This window comes from Gymnoscopelus braueri (assembly GCF_963280865.1).
Source record: "Gymnoscopelus braueri genome assembly, chromosome: 10".
Classification (NCBI taxonomy): Eukaryota; Metazoa; Chordata; class Actinopteri; order Myctophiformes; family Myctophidae; genus Gymnoscopelus; species Gymnoscopelus braueri.
The window spans coordinates 21,627,800-21,641,460 of record NC_137611.1 but is presented as its reverse complement, the minus strand read 5'-3'; the positions used below and the strand labels follow the sequence as shown (position 1 = coordinate 21,641,460).

At 43.9% G+C, this 13,661-nt stretch overlaps 1 protein-coding gene across 1 annotated transcript; it reads left to right on the top strand.

Annotated features, from left to right (window-relative positions):
• The first annotated feature begins 891 nt into the window (after positions 1–891).
• On the top strand, positions 892–13,369 carry LOC308094212 (phosphoglucomutase-1-like). The gene is made up of 11 exons (XM_080440724.1): positions 892–1,223; positions 2,800–2,962; positions 3,504–3,650; positions 4,194–4,316; positions 8,165–8,355; positions 8,978–9,132; positions 10,226–10,341; positions 10,678–10,813; positions 11,831–12,014; positions 12,426–12,554; positions 13,096–13,369. Exons 1-11 carry the CDS (start codon positions 960–962, stop codon positions 13,183–13,185), a joined length of 1,698 nt encoding a protein of 565 aa, XP_080296850.1. The 5' UTR covers positions 892–959; the 3' UTR covers positions 13,186–13,369.
• Positions 13,370–13,661: the final 292 nt, after the last annotated feature.

Genomic DNA, 13,661 nt, shown 5'->3' with positions numbered 1-13,661 from the left:
AAACCTTTTTTTTTTTTTAAAGAAGCACTAAAAAAAAACACTGGGCAGCTCTTAAATGTAAATGTGTGTGAAAGAGCATTCATGTTCAGAGAAGCTACCCTGGATAAATAAAGCTTAAAAAGAAAGTCTATCTGGTATGGAGGGGTGGGGTGGGGGGGGCATTCTGCGCTTGAGTCATAACAGCACAGCTGCAGCCACACACGCACGCACGCACAAAGAATACTACCATAGCACTTCAATAGGCCAGCTTTTACCCAGAAACACATGCACACACACATGTTGGATGCATGCACCCCCCCCCCAGACACACACACAGATAGATTGCTACCTCAATTGGCATACTTCCACCCAGAAACATGCACACACACATACTAGATGCATGCATGCCTGTATGCACACTCAGGCCTGCAGCCAGTGACAGTGATCTTCCTGCACATGTGGAGCGTCTTCAGTTACTGTCCGCTGCCTGTGCGCTCTGCACACACACACACACACACACACACACACACACACACACACACACACACACACACACACACACACACACACACACACACACACACACACACACACACACACACACACACACACACACACACACACACACACACACACACACACACATTAGCACACAGTCAAATGCCTCAGTGTTAAATTATCTCTGTGTGAAAAGGGACCCAAATGGACCCATGAAAAGGTCCATTTGTGTCCCTGCCCTGCTTCACACCTTTTTCTACCCTCACTTTCTGAGTTAAATTACCACCAAGGATTTTACTGTGCACCAAAGGTTATTTTGGGCTTCATAACTGCCCCTCTGCGTAGTGGGAGGAGCGAGATGTTTCCCTCTCGTTCCCTTCACGGCAATTTAGTCATTCTCCCTCTCAACTGAGAGGGACTGGCCGCTCTCTCTCTCTTTCTCTCTCTGTCTGTCATTTCAAAGCCTCCATTTGGGTGAAACGATGATGGACGACAGCCCCCTCCAGGTGCTGACGGTCCCCACGGCCCCCTATCCGGACCAGAGGCCCAGCACCGCCAGCGGCCTGCGGAGGAGGGTCTACGTCTTCCAGTCCAGGAGGAACTACCTGCACAACTTCATCCAGAGTGTCTTCTCCTCCATCGACCTGCGCGATCGCCAGGGCTCCACCGTGGTGGTGGGGGGCGACGGGCGCTTCTTCAACCGAACCGCCATCGAGGTCATCGTGCAGATGGCAGCTGCCAACGGGGTCAGTGTCACCAACCATGTCACCACGCCTTGTGTGTTGCATTTGCTTGCCCCTGTGTGCCTCTGTGAGTGTTTGTGGGGGTGTGCTTGTGCATACCGTCTCTGCACGTGCAGGTGTTTATGTGGTCTTGCATGTGTCATTGTGTAAATGTTTTGCTTGTGTGTTTGTCGGCCTGCGCGCGTGTGTGTGTGCGCGTGTGTGTGTGCGTGTGTGTGTGTGTGTGTGTGTGTGTGTGTGTGTGTGTGTGTGTGTGTGTGTGTGTGTGTGTGTGTGTGTGTGTGTGTGTGTGTGTGTGTGTGGTTCAGTAGCATGCAGTGTCAGTGTCACCTGCCCCTGTCATCTGTTGTAGGTGTTTCCCATGTGTTGTGGTGGGTCTTCCTCGGGGCATGTAAACACACACTATTAATAAAGCGTGTCTAATTACATGCCAAAGGTCCATTCTGCTAACATAAAACCAAACAAGTTTATCAGTGGTTCCTAACCATTGGGTGGCCCACTGTAATTAAACGCTTACATTTTGGAAATTAAAAATGTTAATTGTGTGTCACGTGGTTCAGTTATCTTGTTACCTTGTTATCTTGCAATTCTTCTCTTGCAAAAATTACAGGAAATGGGTTGAAAAGTGAAAACTATTATTGTTCCGGTGTCAAAGTTGACCCATTCTGCTCCTGTTTGACGCGTAGTACAGTACATCATGGGGTCACAGGCTTTCAATGATGGTCCCTGGTTCACCTAGCCTGGTAAACACCCCCTCCCTCCGGAAATCTCATTTGCATTTGGTTTCAGGAAGGAGGGTCTGGGATTGCTCACAGAGTAAAGCTGCCCGAACCGCTGCGCATACGAACCAATCAGCGGCTGCTAGGGGCGGGATCATCCAATCACCTGCCTAGTAGCTTGAAAAAAATGAAACTCCGTCTGTCATCGATTCTGCGCCCGGAGTCTCAGATGCAAGTACGCTGTGAAACAAAATGTGTGTCGCAAGCTTCTTCCATTTGACGGAGTGAGGTTATGGTTCACCCCCCTGGCGAGCAAGACAATTAACCCCTACCTGTTCCTCCTGCACTGTATTAGAAGTTGTGTTACTGTGTTAAAGACATATATTCCCCAAAGGTTGAAAGTGGTTAAGTCTGTCTATGAGTTTTATAAATATTTATCCAATGAAAATGTATGACAATAGATTGTTACTAAATAATAACTATACATTGGAGCACATGGTTCTTTTTTCTGTTTCTTGAAAAGTAACATGCAAGGTTTACAACCGACATTGACAATAAAGGAAAACGGCAATGAAAAGCAATACGATGGTATCACAACACTGTGATAACTGCGAAGACAGACAACCACTGCTCTAGATGGCTCCGGGCTCCTCCTGCTTGGCCGTTCTGTCTTGAAATAGAAGTGTATGAAACTTGTGTAGTTGTTGTCCCACTGCCAATGCCATTAATGTGTTCCCTAGGTGCCGGGGCTTAATTTAGAGAGCTTAGAGATGCTTTCGCTCATGGGGGGTATATTTAGAGCGATTTAAAGTAAGTTACACATGATGGCATCTGCACTTAACGCCGTGTGCCGCTTTCAGGTGGGCCGACTGATCATCGGCCACCAGGGGATCATGTCCACGCCGGCCATTTCCTGTGTCATTAGGAAGTACAAAGCCATCGGAGGCATCGTCCTCACCGCCAGCCACAATCCCGGCGGTCCCGAGGGAGACTTTGGCATCAAGTTCAACACCGCCAACGGAGGTAAATGTAACCGGAGAGGAGGAAGCAAGCAGTGGCAAGTTTGGCAACTGCCAAGTGTAAAATAGTGTTACGAGAGAAGACTAGACATTTCACAAGGCGCGGGGAGCTGTGCACGGCCTTATCCAGACATGACACATGCACACTACTGAAATACCATGTGTCAAATCTACACTAACTTTTTACTGTTATGTGACCGGTGCTAACTGTTATCCTCACAACGTCCTCCTTACACAAAGAATAACAAGCATATGAGTATTTTTGCTTTATTACTGTATATGTGCATTAAACTCATAAAGAATGTCAGCTCATATTGACCAGGCCACTACCTTTAATGACTGGTTAAATAAAGATTAAAACAAAAGTTGTCATACAGTCCTATAATCTGTATACTGTGGCATTAGTGGTGAGTGTCCCTAGAACAATACCTTTACACATGCACAAGAATGTCATATTTATAAGCTGTATAACTAATCAGTCATACACTACAATATGTTAATACCTCAATAATAGCAATCCTTCTGCTGTGTGTTGCTGGATCTAGGACCAGCCCAGGAGGCCTTCACAAACAAGATCTTCCAGATCAGCAGAAGCATCGAGGAGTTTGCCATCTGCCCGGGGCTCAGAGTGGATCTGTCAACACTGGGCAAACAGATGTTTGACCTGGAGAACAAGTTCAAACCCTTCACTGGTGAATGGCTACCGCACACACCCATCAGTAATAATGATAATAATAATAACTTTATTTATATAGCACCTTTCCAAGCAGAAGTCACAAAGTGCTGCACAGAGAAGTTACACATTAAAACAAGAGCAAGGAAAACAAAACACAAATTTAAAAGGATGCAAAATAGAGAATTAACAACTTAGAGATCTAACGGATAAAACTGATATACAGAAATTCAACAAGAAAAGAGGGGGATTGGGCTGTATAGGAAAAGAAAAGGGATGTTATATAACATCCCTTTAAAAAGCATTCTTGTAAAGAATGCTTTTCTGAACATATATGTTTTTAGAAGTGATTTAAAGGATATGATAGTATACGCTTGTCGAATACAGTATCAACACGTTCTCACACATAGGCATCAGTTATTGAGTGAGAACGGGTTGCGAATACACTTGGGTAGGGCATTCCAGATTGTTGGAGCTCGTAATAACCTAAAGACACTCAGACAAGAGCCTATACGACGTACAGTACATGTAAATCCTTCTTTTTGTTTGTGCTCATTCCAAGTGGAGATGGTGGACTCTGTGGAATCCTATGCCAATCTGATGAGAAACATATTTGACTTTGCTGCCCTGAAGGAGCTGTTGTCCGGCCAGAACTACAAGATACGACTAGACGCCATGCATGGAGGTGAGAGTATTAAAAATGTTCCTAAATATTTTCGATATTTTTCAAAAATTGCAGAAGCGCGACACGAAGTGACGTGCTGTGAGCTTGTAGATCTGCTATTTTTTGAATAGCCAACACATAAATGGATAAAGTGGTTTAAAATGGTTGTGATGCTATATTAACCACTTTTGCTGGGGACCCCCTGGAACCCCCCCAACTGAGTCTTAAGGGGCTGAGTCTTAGGTGGCTGGCCACACCAAGCACCATAACTATAACTGTAAATGTATGGCTTTAAAAAAGTCGATCTAGCTCAGGTGGATGGCAGAGCCCACACAGCACAACTATAGCGCTGACAGTGGTGATTTATTGTTATAGTTATATCGTGCTTGGTGCGGACAGCCCTTTACTTCATGTACTCAGTGCATCTTGCCAAGAAAATCCCTGAACAGAAGTGCTTATCTCATACAGAGATTATTTGGCGTGGTCTGAAAGAGGTAGCTATCTATAAGAGGGTGTGTCTGTCTGTGTGTCTGTCCGGAGGTAATCTCACAAACAGCTGGACCACTCAGCACCAGATTACATGTGCACACTGTCACTAGACTAACGTAGAATCCTGCACATTTTTGATATTTTTGGGCTTTTCTGCCTTTATTGATAGTCTAAGTGGGGATGGACAGGAAACAGGGAGAGAGAGATGGGGAGAGACATGCAGCAAAGATCGTCGGGAACAGGACTCGAACCCGCGATGCGTTGGTCAGGCTGCATTAAAGGCTAAGTGCCCACTGCCCAGACTGCTAGGCCAGCTGTCCGGGCTTAACATTATGTTCTAAACTTTTTTCAATGGGCCTCTGATTGTCCAAATGTGCACGGATGACGTGTGGATGACTCTTTCAGAGCCAAGCCGTCTAAAAGGAAGTGAACGGCGGTCGAATCGGCCTGAAACCTTGCCCAATATGGAGTCATATGTCATAGAAACGTCATAGATGTCTGTTGTCATAGATGGGCTGCATGAAATCCCAAAGCCACATGAAACCACCAAGTTATAGGTCTTGTTTTTCTGCTTGTAGCCCCTGATAAACAACTGCATATTCACAACACTTTGACATGGGGACACACGTCAAATTGTATGCAATCGAGGCAATTCCAATTCCTTTCAGAAGGCCAGACGTCACATTGTGTCATCTGGCGTGGGTGTTCACGATGCTAACATTCGTCACTTGTTTGCGGGGAATCTTTGCTAAGTCAAAGGCGAAGGTCAAGTCAGGGTGAAAACACGTTGTGTTTACCCAGTGGAAAAGCGCTAATCCATGCCACTCAAGCTCAATACGCAACGTTCACTGCAACGATAAAGAGGAGAAGATCGTGATATAGAAACATAATAAGGTTTTCAGCTGTTGTAGTCCCGAGTGTTTGTTACAGTATATGACCCAAGTCTTTGCGACCAGTGGAGAATGTGGTAATAGAAGCCGTTGCAGGGAGTGATGAGGTTTCTGAATTCAAACTGTTCCCAGGGCCTTTAGTGTATCCCCTAGTGTGATAACACTGAAACCAGACGCGAGATGCCATAACACACACACACACACACACACACACACACACACAGTCACACAGTCACACACACACGCACGCGCACGCACACGCACACGCACACGCACACGCACACGCACACGCACACACACACACACACACACAAAAGTCGAGTCTTGACATGTTCCTTATTCTAACAAGACACCAAACATTCATATCCCATGTCCCAGTATCTATCTCTCTCTCTCTCTCTCTCTCTCTCTCTCTCTCTCTCTCTCTCTCTCTCTCTCTCTCTCTCTCGCTCTCTCGCTCTCTCGCTCTCTCTCTCTCTCTCGCTCTCTCTCTCTCTCATGGGGTTAGGTGATTAGCAGGCCAACAATGCCACACCAGTATGTTTTGGCTCTTGCAATATTTGACTTTGCATGCCGTCAATCAAGTTATTTCTGGTAACGTTATCATGTCTCTTGGTCGTGATGTGATCACATTTTTCTTGACCTCTTTCAAAAAGTAGAACATCCGATCTAGTAAACAGGTGCAGGACAGACAAGACAACTCAAGGTAAAATAAGACAGAGTCGAGTAAGGGCGTTGTCTCCCTATCCAATCTTTGGCTATGGTTAGTTAGATAAGCAACCAGGTGTTTCAGTTTGAGAATGAGAATATTTTTCAGAACTAATACTAGTGTTGTTTGAGAAAAAGCAGCTCTCTCTTAATGTATATAAACATGAATACAGAACCATTCATATAGTATTTTAGTTGAGTAGGATTTCCCCCTTTGAAATAGCATAAACTTATTCTAAACGTATCCTATTCAATCAGCTGTTGTTAGACAACCAACTAGCAATTCTAGCACAATCCCTCCAGGATATGGATTATAAACAGCTGACGGGGCCGCCCCTGCGTGGTGCAACACACCTTACAGTATTTCCTGATAAGATATGGATGTTTTTTTTCTTGTTTTGATATTCTTACGTTACATGGATGTGTCTTATTATTGACATTTGAGACGTCAGCGCTCTGTTGATTCTGCCATTCACTTGTTACGCGACGATAAAGCGGCGTGATTTTTATTCAGATCAAGGTAGATGTTTCTGAGCTGCCACACCGTGAAAAAAGGCATCAACCTGTATTAATGAGGCATCAACTATATGAATAAGCAGCTCATTGGTCTTGTGGTTAAAGTGTCCGCCCTGAGACGGAGAGGTCAGGGTACCCAATGCTTCCCTGCTTGGCACTCAGCATCAAGGGTTGGATTGGGGATAGGTCCCTGCGACATACAGTACTAACGTCATGTCCAGGGGATGTACTTGTACATCAAGCTGCCTCACACTATGGAAACAGGATATTGGTTCCTGATATATGGCCCACATTGGTTCTGGATGGAACTGGTTGGGTCCCAAGGCCAAGGCTACTTACTTACAGTAACTATATCAGTTGATGAATTGTTTTGATGCAAAATATTTGCATATTTTGCATTTTCCTCACACTTTATTCATCACAACCCCAATGTGTAAAGGCCTTAAAGTGTGAGACAAATCTCCACAGCGAAGTCCCACCCAGACAACTTTAAACCCTGATATGAGGGGCTGGATAATCAATACAGTTTTGTGAGAAATCCCTGCATTGACAACCTGGCAGCTTGTGAGCATGTTGACTAGTGTGGTGACGGTCTATTTCCTTTAGTTTAGACAAATGGAAAGAGCCATCTTTATACATATTTCACCAAAAGTACTTCACAAGAACAAAGTCGTTAAGAGAGAGACTAAGAGATTCACTGAAAGAAAAACATTTTCAACTACAACCCAATTTTCATGCTCCTCTCTATACCATGAGCTATGATTGTTCTACTTTGGAGGGACACAAATTCATACATAATATACATACTGTACGTATACATACATACGTACACGCACATGTATACGTACATAGGTACGTACGTACGTACATACATACATACATACATACGTACATACATACAGTACATACATACATACATACATATTACTGTACATAGCCTACATACATACAGTACCGTACATATATACAATTTAGGCATTTAGCATATACAGTATGCTGTGTATAGACAAACCCTGTTCTATAAAAGAGAGTCTGCACACTTAAAACTTAAAATTGTGTACGACATAGGGCAGGCTCTGAATGATGCCTGACAGCGAGTCCCCAGTTCGAAGGCAGACCTTTGCTGCATTTCACTTCCCGACTCTCTCTCCCTATTTCCTGTCTCTGCAGACTATCAATAAAGTCAAGAAAAGACCCAAAGCTAAACAAAAAAATGTCCTCTTCAAGGAAAGGTCTTGATGAAGATCTCTGTCTTTTGTTCCCCAGTGTTGGGACCCTATGTGAGAAGGATCATTTGCGAGGAGCTGGGCTCCCCTGCTAACTCTGCCGTCAACTGTGTCCCCATGGAGGACTTTGGGGGCCTCCACCCGGACCCCAACCTCACCTACGCTGCAGACCTGGTTGAAGCCATGAGGGAGGGACCATACGAATTTGGTGCAGCGTTTGATGGTGACGGGGTATGTGCAGAAGCTCTATTTATCGAAAATCTAAAAGCCACAAATCATTTCAAAACAGTGTTACATTTGTAAGCTTAAAGCTGCAGTCCATATAACTGTCACGTCCTACCTGGGATTCGAACCGGGGGCCCCACATGAGTGATGAAATATTTTCTGTTGAGCTAAAATGTAGAGCACATTTGGGAAAACAAGATAATTCCATTTGATTTTCATGTAATACCTCTTGTCAACCAGTAGTGGTCCTACCTGACTATTGGATCTAAATGTCTCAATAGAAGAACAGGCAGACCAAATACTACAAACCACCAAAGTTGTGTTAGTTATACAGATTGATTAAGAAATATATACAGTATATGTGGTGGTGGTGGAGTCTCCCATCGATCCGACGGATGAGTAGACAGGCAGTTATTTCCTCTTAGCGTGGCTCATGTGGGAGCGTAGCCCTAAATTACCCACTAAATTACCCTAGACTAAACTGAAAAGAGAACCCGCACTAAACTAAACATTTCCCTATAACTGTCTGGATACAATGGAGACTTACAGTATATCCTATTTAAAAGGTCAAAGGTCACGAACTGGAGTTGAACCGGGCCTTCTAATCGCTGTCTGCCTGGCTTTCTAGGACCGTAACATGATCCTGGGGAAGCATGGCTTCTTCGTCACCCCATCTGACTCGGTGGCTGTGATCGCTGCCAATATCTTCTGCATCCCTTACTTCCAGCAGACGGGGGTGAGAGGTTTCGCTCGCAGCATGCCCACCAGCGCAGCCTTAGACAAGTAAGGCCTCGGCCTGTCATCTCACCTTATTGTCAAAGCCCCAAGGAGTGCTGTTATTTATTCATTTCTTTACATTTTCTTATTTTTTTCTTTTACATCTATGTTATATTATCAATCAATCTAAAGGCCGTTTCAGACGGGGAGCGAGTGACACGCCTTAGTAATTAATTTTCAATGAGAGACGGGCAATTATATGGGACGCACGGAGAAGTTGAGGGGCGGAGAGGCAAGTGGGCGCGGTCCCGTGAAATTCTCGCGCTCGTGCTTGTTTCGTGCACACGCCCACGGGTAGCAAGAGCTGAATTGTGGTCAACTTTTTTTCCCCCGCTACGCGCAGGAGGACAGAACAACAATGATTGTGGTGCGATCCCCGCTGATCCAAGCGAGAACGCCCGCGTCACTCGCTCCCCGTCTGAAACGTGTTAGTGTTCTGCCAATTATTTAGGGGCCCACTTGCAATATCCTCATGGTCCACCAGTGGGCCCCGGCCAACAGGTTGGGAATCGCTGCTATAGAACTTTTTCATGGCAGCCATATACAGGTGTTACCAGTGATACTCGTTAACTACTTAATGGACACTGACATGTCCAAGGTGGGAAATGGTTATAAGGCTCTGTTCCACTGCGACCGTACATCAGTGCCGCCGCCTTATTAACCAGGTCAGCTTGCCATAATACCAAAGCAAGAAATATGCCTGAGTTGTATAAGTACCTGACTGAGACTAAAACCTTTTTCTGTTTTATAACATTACTGTTAGTACTGTAGCCTATATCTATGATCCAACCTGAAACTGCACAATAGCAGCATCCTGACTCTTTTGACCTGAATGGAACAGAGTCATAATTTGTATCATTGTGATCACCTGTAAAGGAAGTAACATTACACAACTATATGGTCTGTTGTGAAAAAGGCCTGTTGGGTGAAATCTACATGGACTTTAGAGATGTTACGTAGTCAAAGATATATATGGATTGACTGCATGATAAGGTTGTCCATTTGAAGATGTTACCGTATCAGGCGACATTGTTTTATTGTTGTTAGTGTTGATATTTTGAGCACTTCTTTGAATGCTGTTTCTGTGTATTTCTTGTAGAGTAGCCAAGGCATCAAAAATAGAGCTATATGAAACTCCCACTGGCTGGAAGTTCTTTGGGAGCCTAATGGACGCTGGCCGACTGTCCTTGTGTGGAGAGGAGAGTTTCGGCACAGGTAGCTCTTCAGTGAGTGAAGCGGACTACAGAAATCACTTTTAAATCGTAAATCATTTTAAAACTTGAAATCTCTTACTTTAACCAAGAGAGTCAAATCTCTTGGCTTTACCTAACATATGTTAAAACGTAAGTTAAAAGTTAAAACCACAAGAAATTCTGCTGCAGTTTTTTTAATAGAGGACTTGAGGGTTCACAGACAATTCTGCCTTCTCTTGTCTTGAATTCCCCAATAAGTCTTGCACTGATTACGGGTGATGTTAAGTTGAATCAATGATTTGTTTGGATAGTTTACAGTCAACTTGATTAAAAATCTGCCCCTATACCACCCTGACAGGTGGAGACCATATTCGTGAGAAGGATGGGCTTTGGGCCGTGCTGGCATGGCTATCCATCCTGGCCACTAGACGGCGGAGTGTGGAGGATATTATGAGGGACCACTGGCTGAAGTATGGCAGAAATTACTACACCAGGTATTTAAAAGCATCACACAAAGACAGGCCTGTTAAGCCTCAGTTATCCTTGGTTGTGCACAGGTGTCGTGCACTGAAAATAGCACATCTAGAAAATCTAAAATGGAATCTATTCAATATAGACATACTATAAGAAGCTGCAGCAAGGAAAAAGAAAAATGGGGGCCGAATTGCATCCACAGACCACAGATAGTCCCAGACAAGTCCCATTTGTTTAAAAAGCCAAATAAAAGACCTCATAGGGTGATAAAAAAAACTCCACAATGAGGGAAGCACATGAACTCGCTGTGTGTGTGTAAGGGTGCTGGGAGTCCAATAAGATTACATATGTGGCTCTGACTTGGTAGGCTTCATGTGTCAAAGACACATTTACACCAGTAACTTTATAGCACACATTCATAATTCTTCTTGTGTGTGTTTGTGTGTGTGTTTGTTTGTTTGTTTGTGTGTGCGTGTGCGCGCGCGTGTGTGTGCGTGCACAGTCTTAGATGAAACATTTGGTCCTTATACACAGATTAACACAGAATTTGATAGATATGTCAAGACAATGCCTTTTTATTGGTAGCCTATAGCAGATTCCATAAAAGAAAAAGAAAAGAAAAGCACTCAAAGGCATAAAAGATAAGGATTTAACTGACATCTAGTGGCCAAACTATGCTGTTGCACATTGTTAAAACTATTGCACTGCCTTGCCTGTCAGTATAGTATTGGCACTGCCTGGGGCCTATTTACAATTTACTTGGAGATAAAAACCATTGTGAAAAATAATATTAGTTTTCTTAGTAAGTTGAATTTGAGTGAATGACAGAAAGGAATGTGAATACTAGTTCAATCTAGTCAGAAAATAACAATACTCTGATTCTGAAATTGTATTTCCCCCAAACACAGAGTGGTAATTAAGCCAAAAACTGATGATAATAAAAGACACATCGGATGGCATGGAAGTGACAGAGTCCAGCACAAGTTTTCAATGTTAATGCTGTTGTGATTTTTGTCATTGTCATCGCCCCAACCCAGATATGACTACGAGGATGTAGACCTGGACGCAGCCTTCGAGATGATGGAATACTTGGAAAACACGATAGTGGACAAGTCCTTTGCAGGACAGAGGTTTGCCGTGGGGGACAAAATCTACCAGGTGGAGAAAGCAGACAATTTTGAATACACCGACCCAGTGGACAGCACCATCACAAGGAACCAGGTACAGGATGGACAGACAGACAGACTGACAGACAGACAGACAGACACGAGTTTGTGGTGAACGTTCTCCCAAGAATAGGAATGCTGGGGTTCAAGTGGTTAACAAAGGGGCTTCTGGTTTCAACTGTACATGTTTCTAATCCACGCTAGTTGTTTTGTAGCCTGGCATTGCCAGACTGATGATGTGGATTCACACACACATATCTCCACAGAGGAACGTGTGAGTGAATCCAGGTCATCAGTCTGGCAATGCCAGGCTAGTTGTTTTGTGCATTGCTTGACAGTCTTATATATTGCACACTGAGGGAGGAGCTTGCTCCGAAACGCACAGGCCAATACAATGATAAAAAAGAGAACAAGTAGGGTATTGTTTTATGTTTTCATTGTTTATGTTTTTTTCATTTTATTGTAGGGCCTTCGGATAATCTTCACAGATGGATCTCGGATCATCTACAGACTCAGTGGGACAGGAAGCGTCGGGGCAACTGTTCGGATCTACATTGACAGCTACGAGAAGGTGGACGTCTCCCAAGACACACAGGTAAAGTGTCTAACTCAGTGGTTCTCAAACTTTTTAATTTCAAGGAGTTTGGTATGCATTAGGCCACGGAATACCCATAACTCTGAGAGTGTACAAATGGAACCAAATGGACCCATAATGATCCATTTGGTTCCATTTAAGGGTCCATTTGTACACGCTTTTGAAAATAGCAGATCTATAAGCTGACAACGCATCGCATCACACCGCGTCGTCAACTTATAGATCAGTTATTTTTAATAGCCGAATAGCCAACATATTTGAATAGCATCAGTATAAAGTGGTTAATTTATGTTTTGTAAAAAATATCTAAATATGCAAAGTAACTAGTAACTAAAACTGTTAAATAATTGTAGCGGAGTAAAAAGTACAATGTTTGCCTCTGAGATGTAATGGAGAAGAAGTATAGTAAGTAAAGTAAAAGTACCTCAAATATGTAGAGTAAGTACAGTACTTAAGTAAATGTACTTAGTGACTTCTCACCACTGCCTGGCCCCACCGCTGTGAATGTCTAACTACAGTGGTGTGTCTGTGTTTGGAACAGGTGATGCTGGCACCCCTGGCGACCATCGCTCTGAAGATCTCTCAGCTTCACGACAGGACGGGTCGAACAGGACCCTCAGTCATCACATGAGCTTTTATTTTTTACCTACATTTCACTCCAACATCCCGACTCTTATGTCCATTTCTCCCTCATACCTGTGAAAAGGCACAACGGTATTCAAATCCACAACCTGTGGTTTGCAAGTGCAGGACAATGTAGACAACCCCATTCACTGTACCATTGTACCACAATAAACATCTGCTTATTTTGTTGAGGTCTGGTTCATGAGTTGTTGTTTTGTGTTTTGTTTGTCATATTAGGCAACAGGTACACCTAAACTGTATACTGTATCTTTGCAGGTCATAGTAGCAGCAATCTGGGAACCCAAAGCCAAATGAGAATGAAAAACAGCGCCCTCTGCTGTTTGTACTATCTCATGTTGGCTCTGGGCTAAAGACGACGCAGCACCTATGCGCAAAGGAAACCGGGGTTTTAGTCTGCCTTCACGCTCCTTTTCCGGGTGGTGCGACTATGTTTTCATTCCCACTAACAATATTTCTACACGG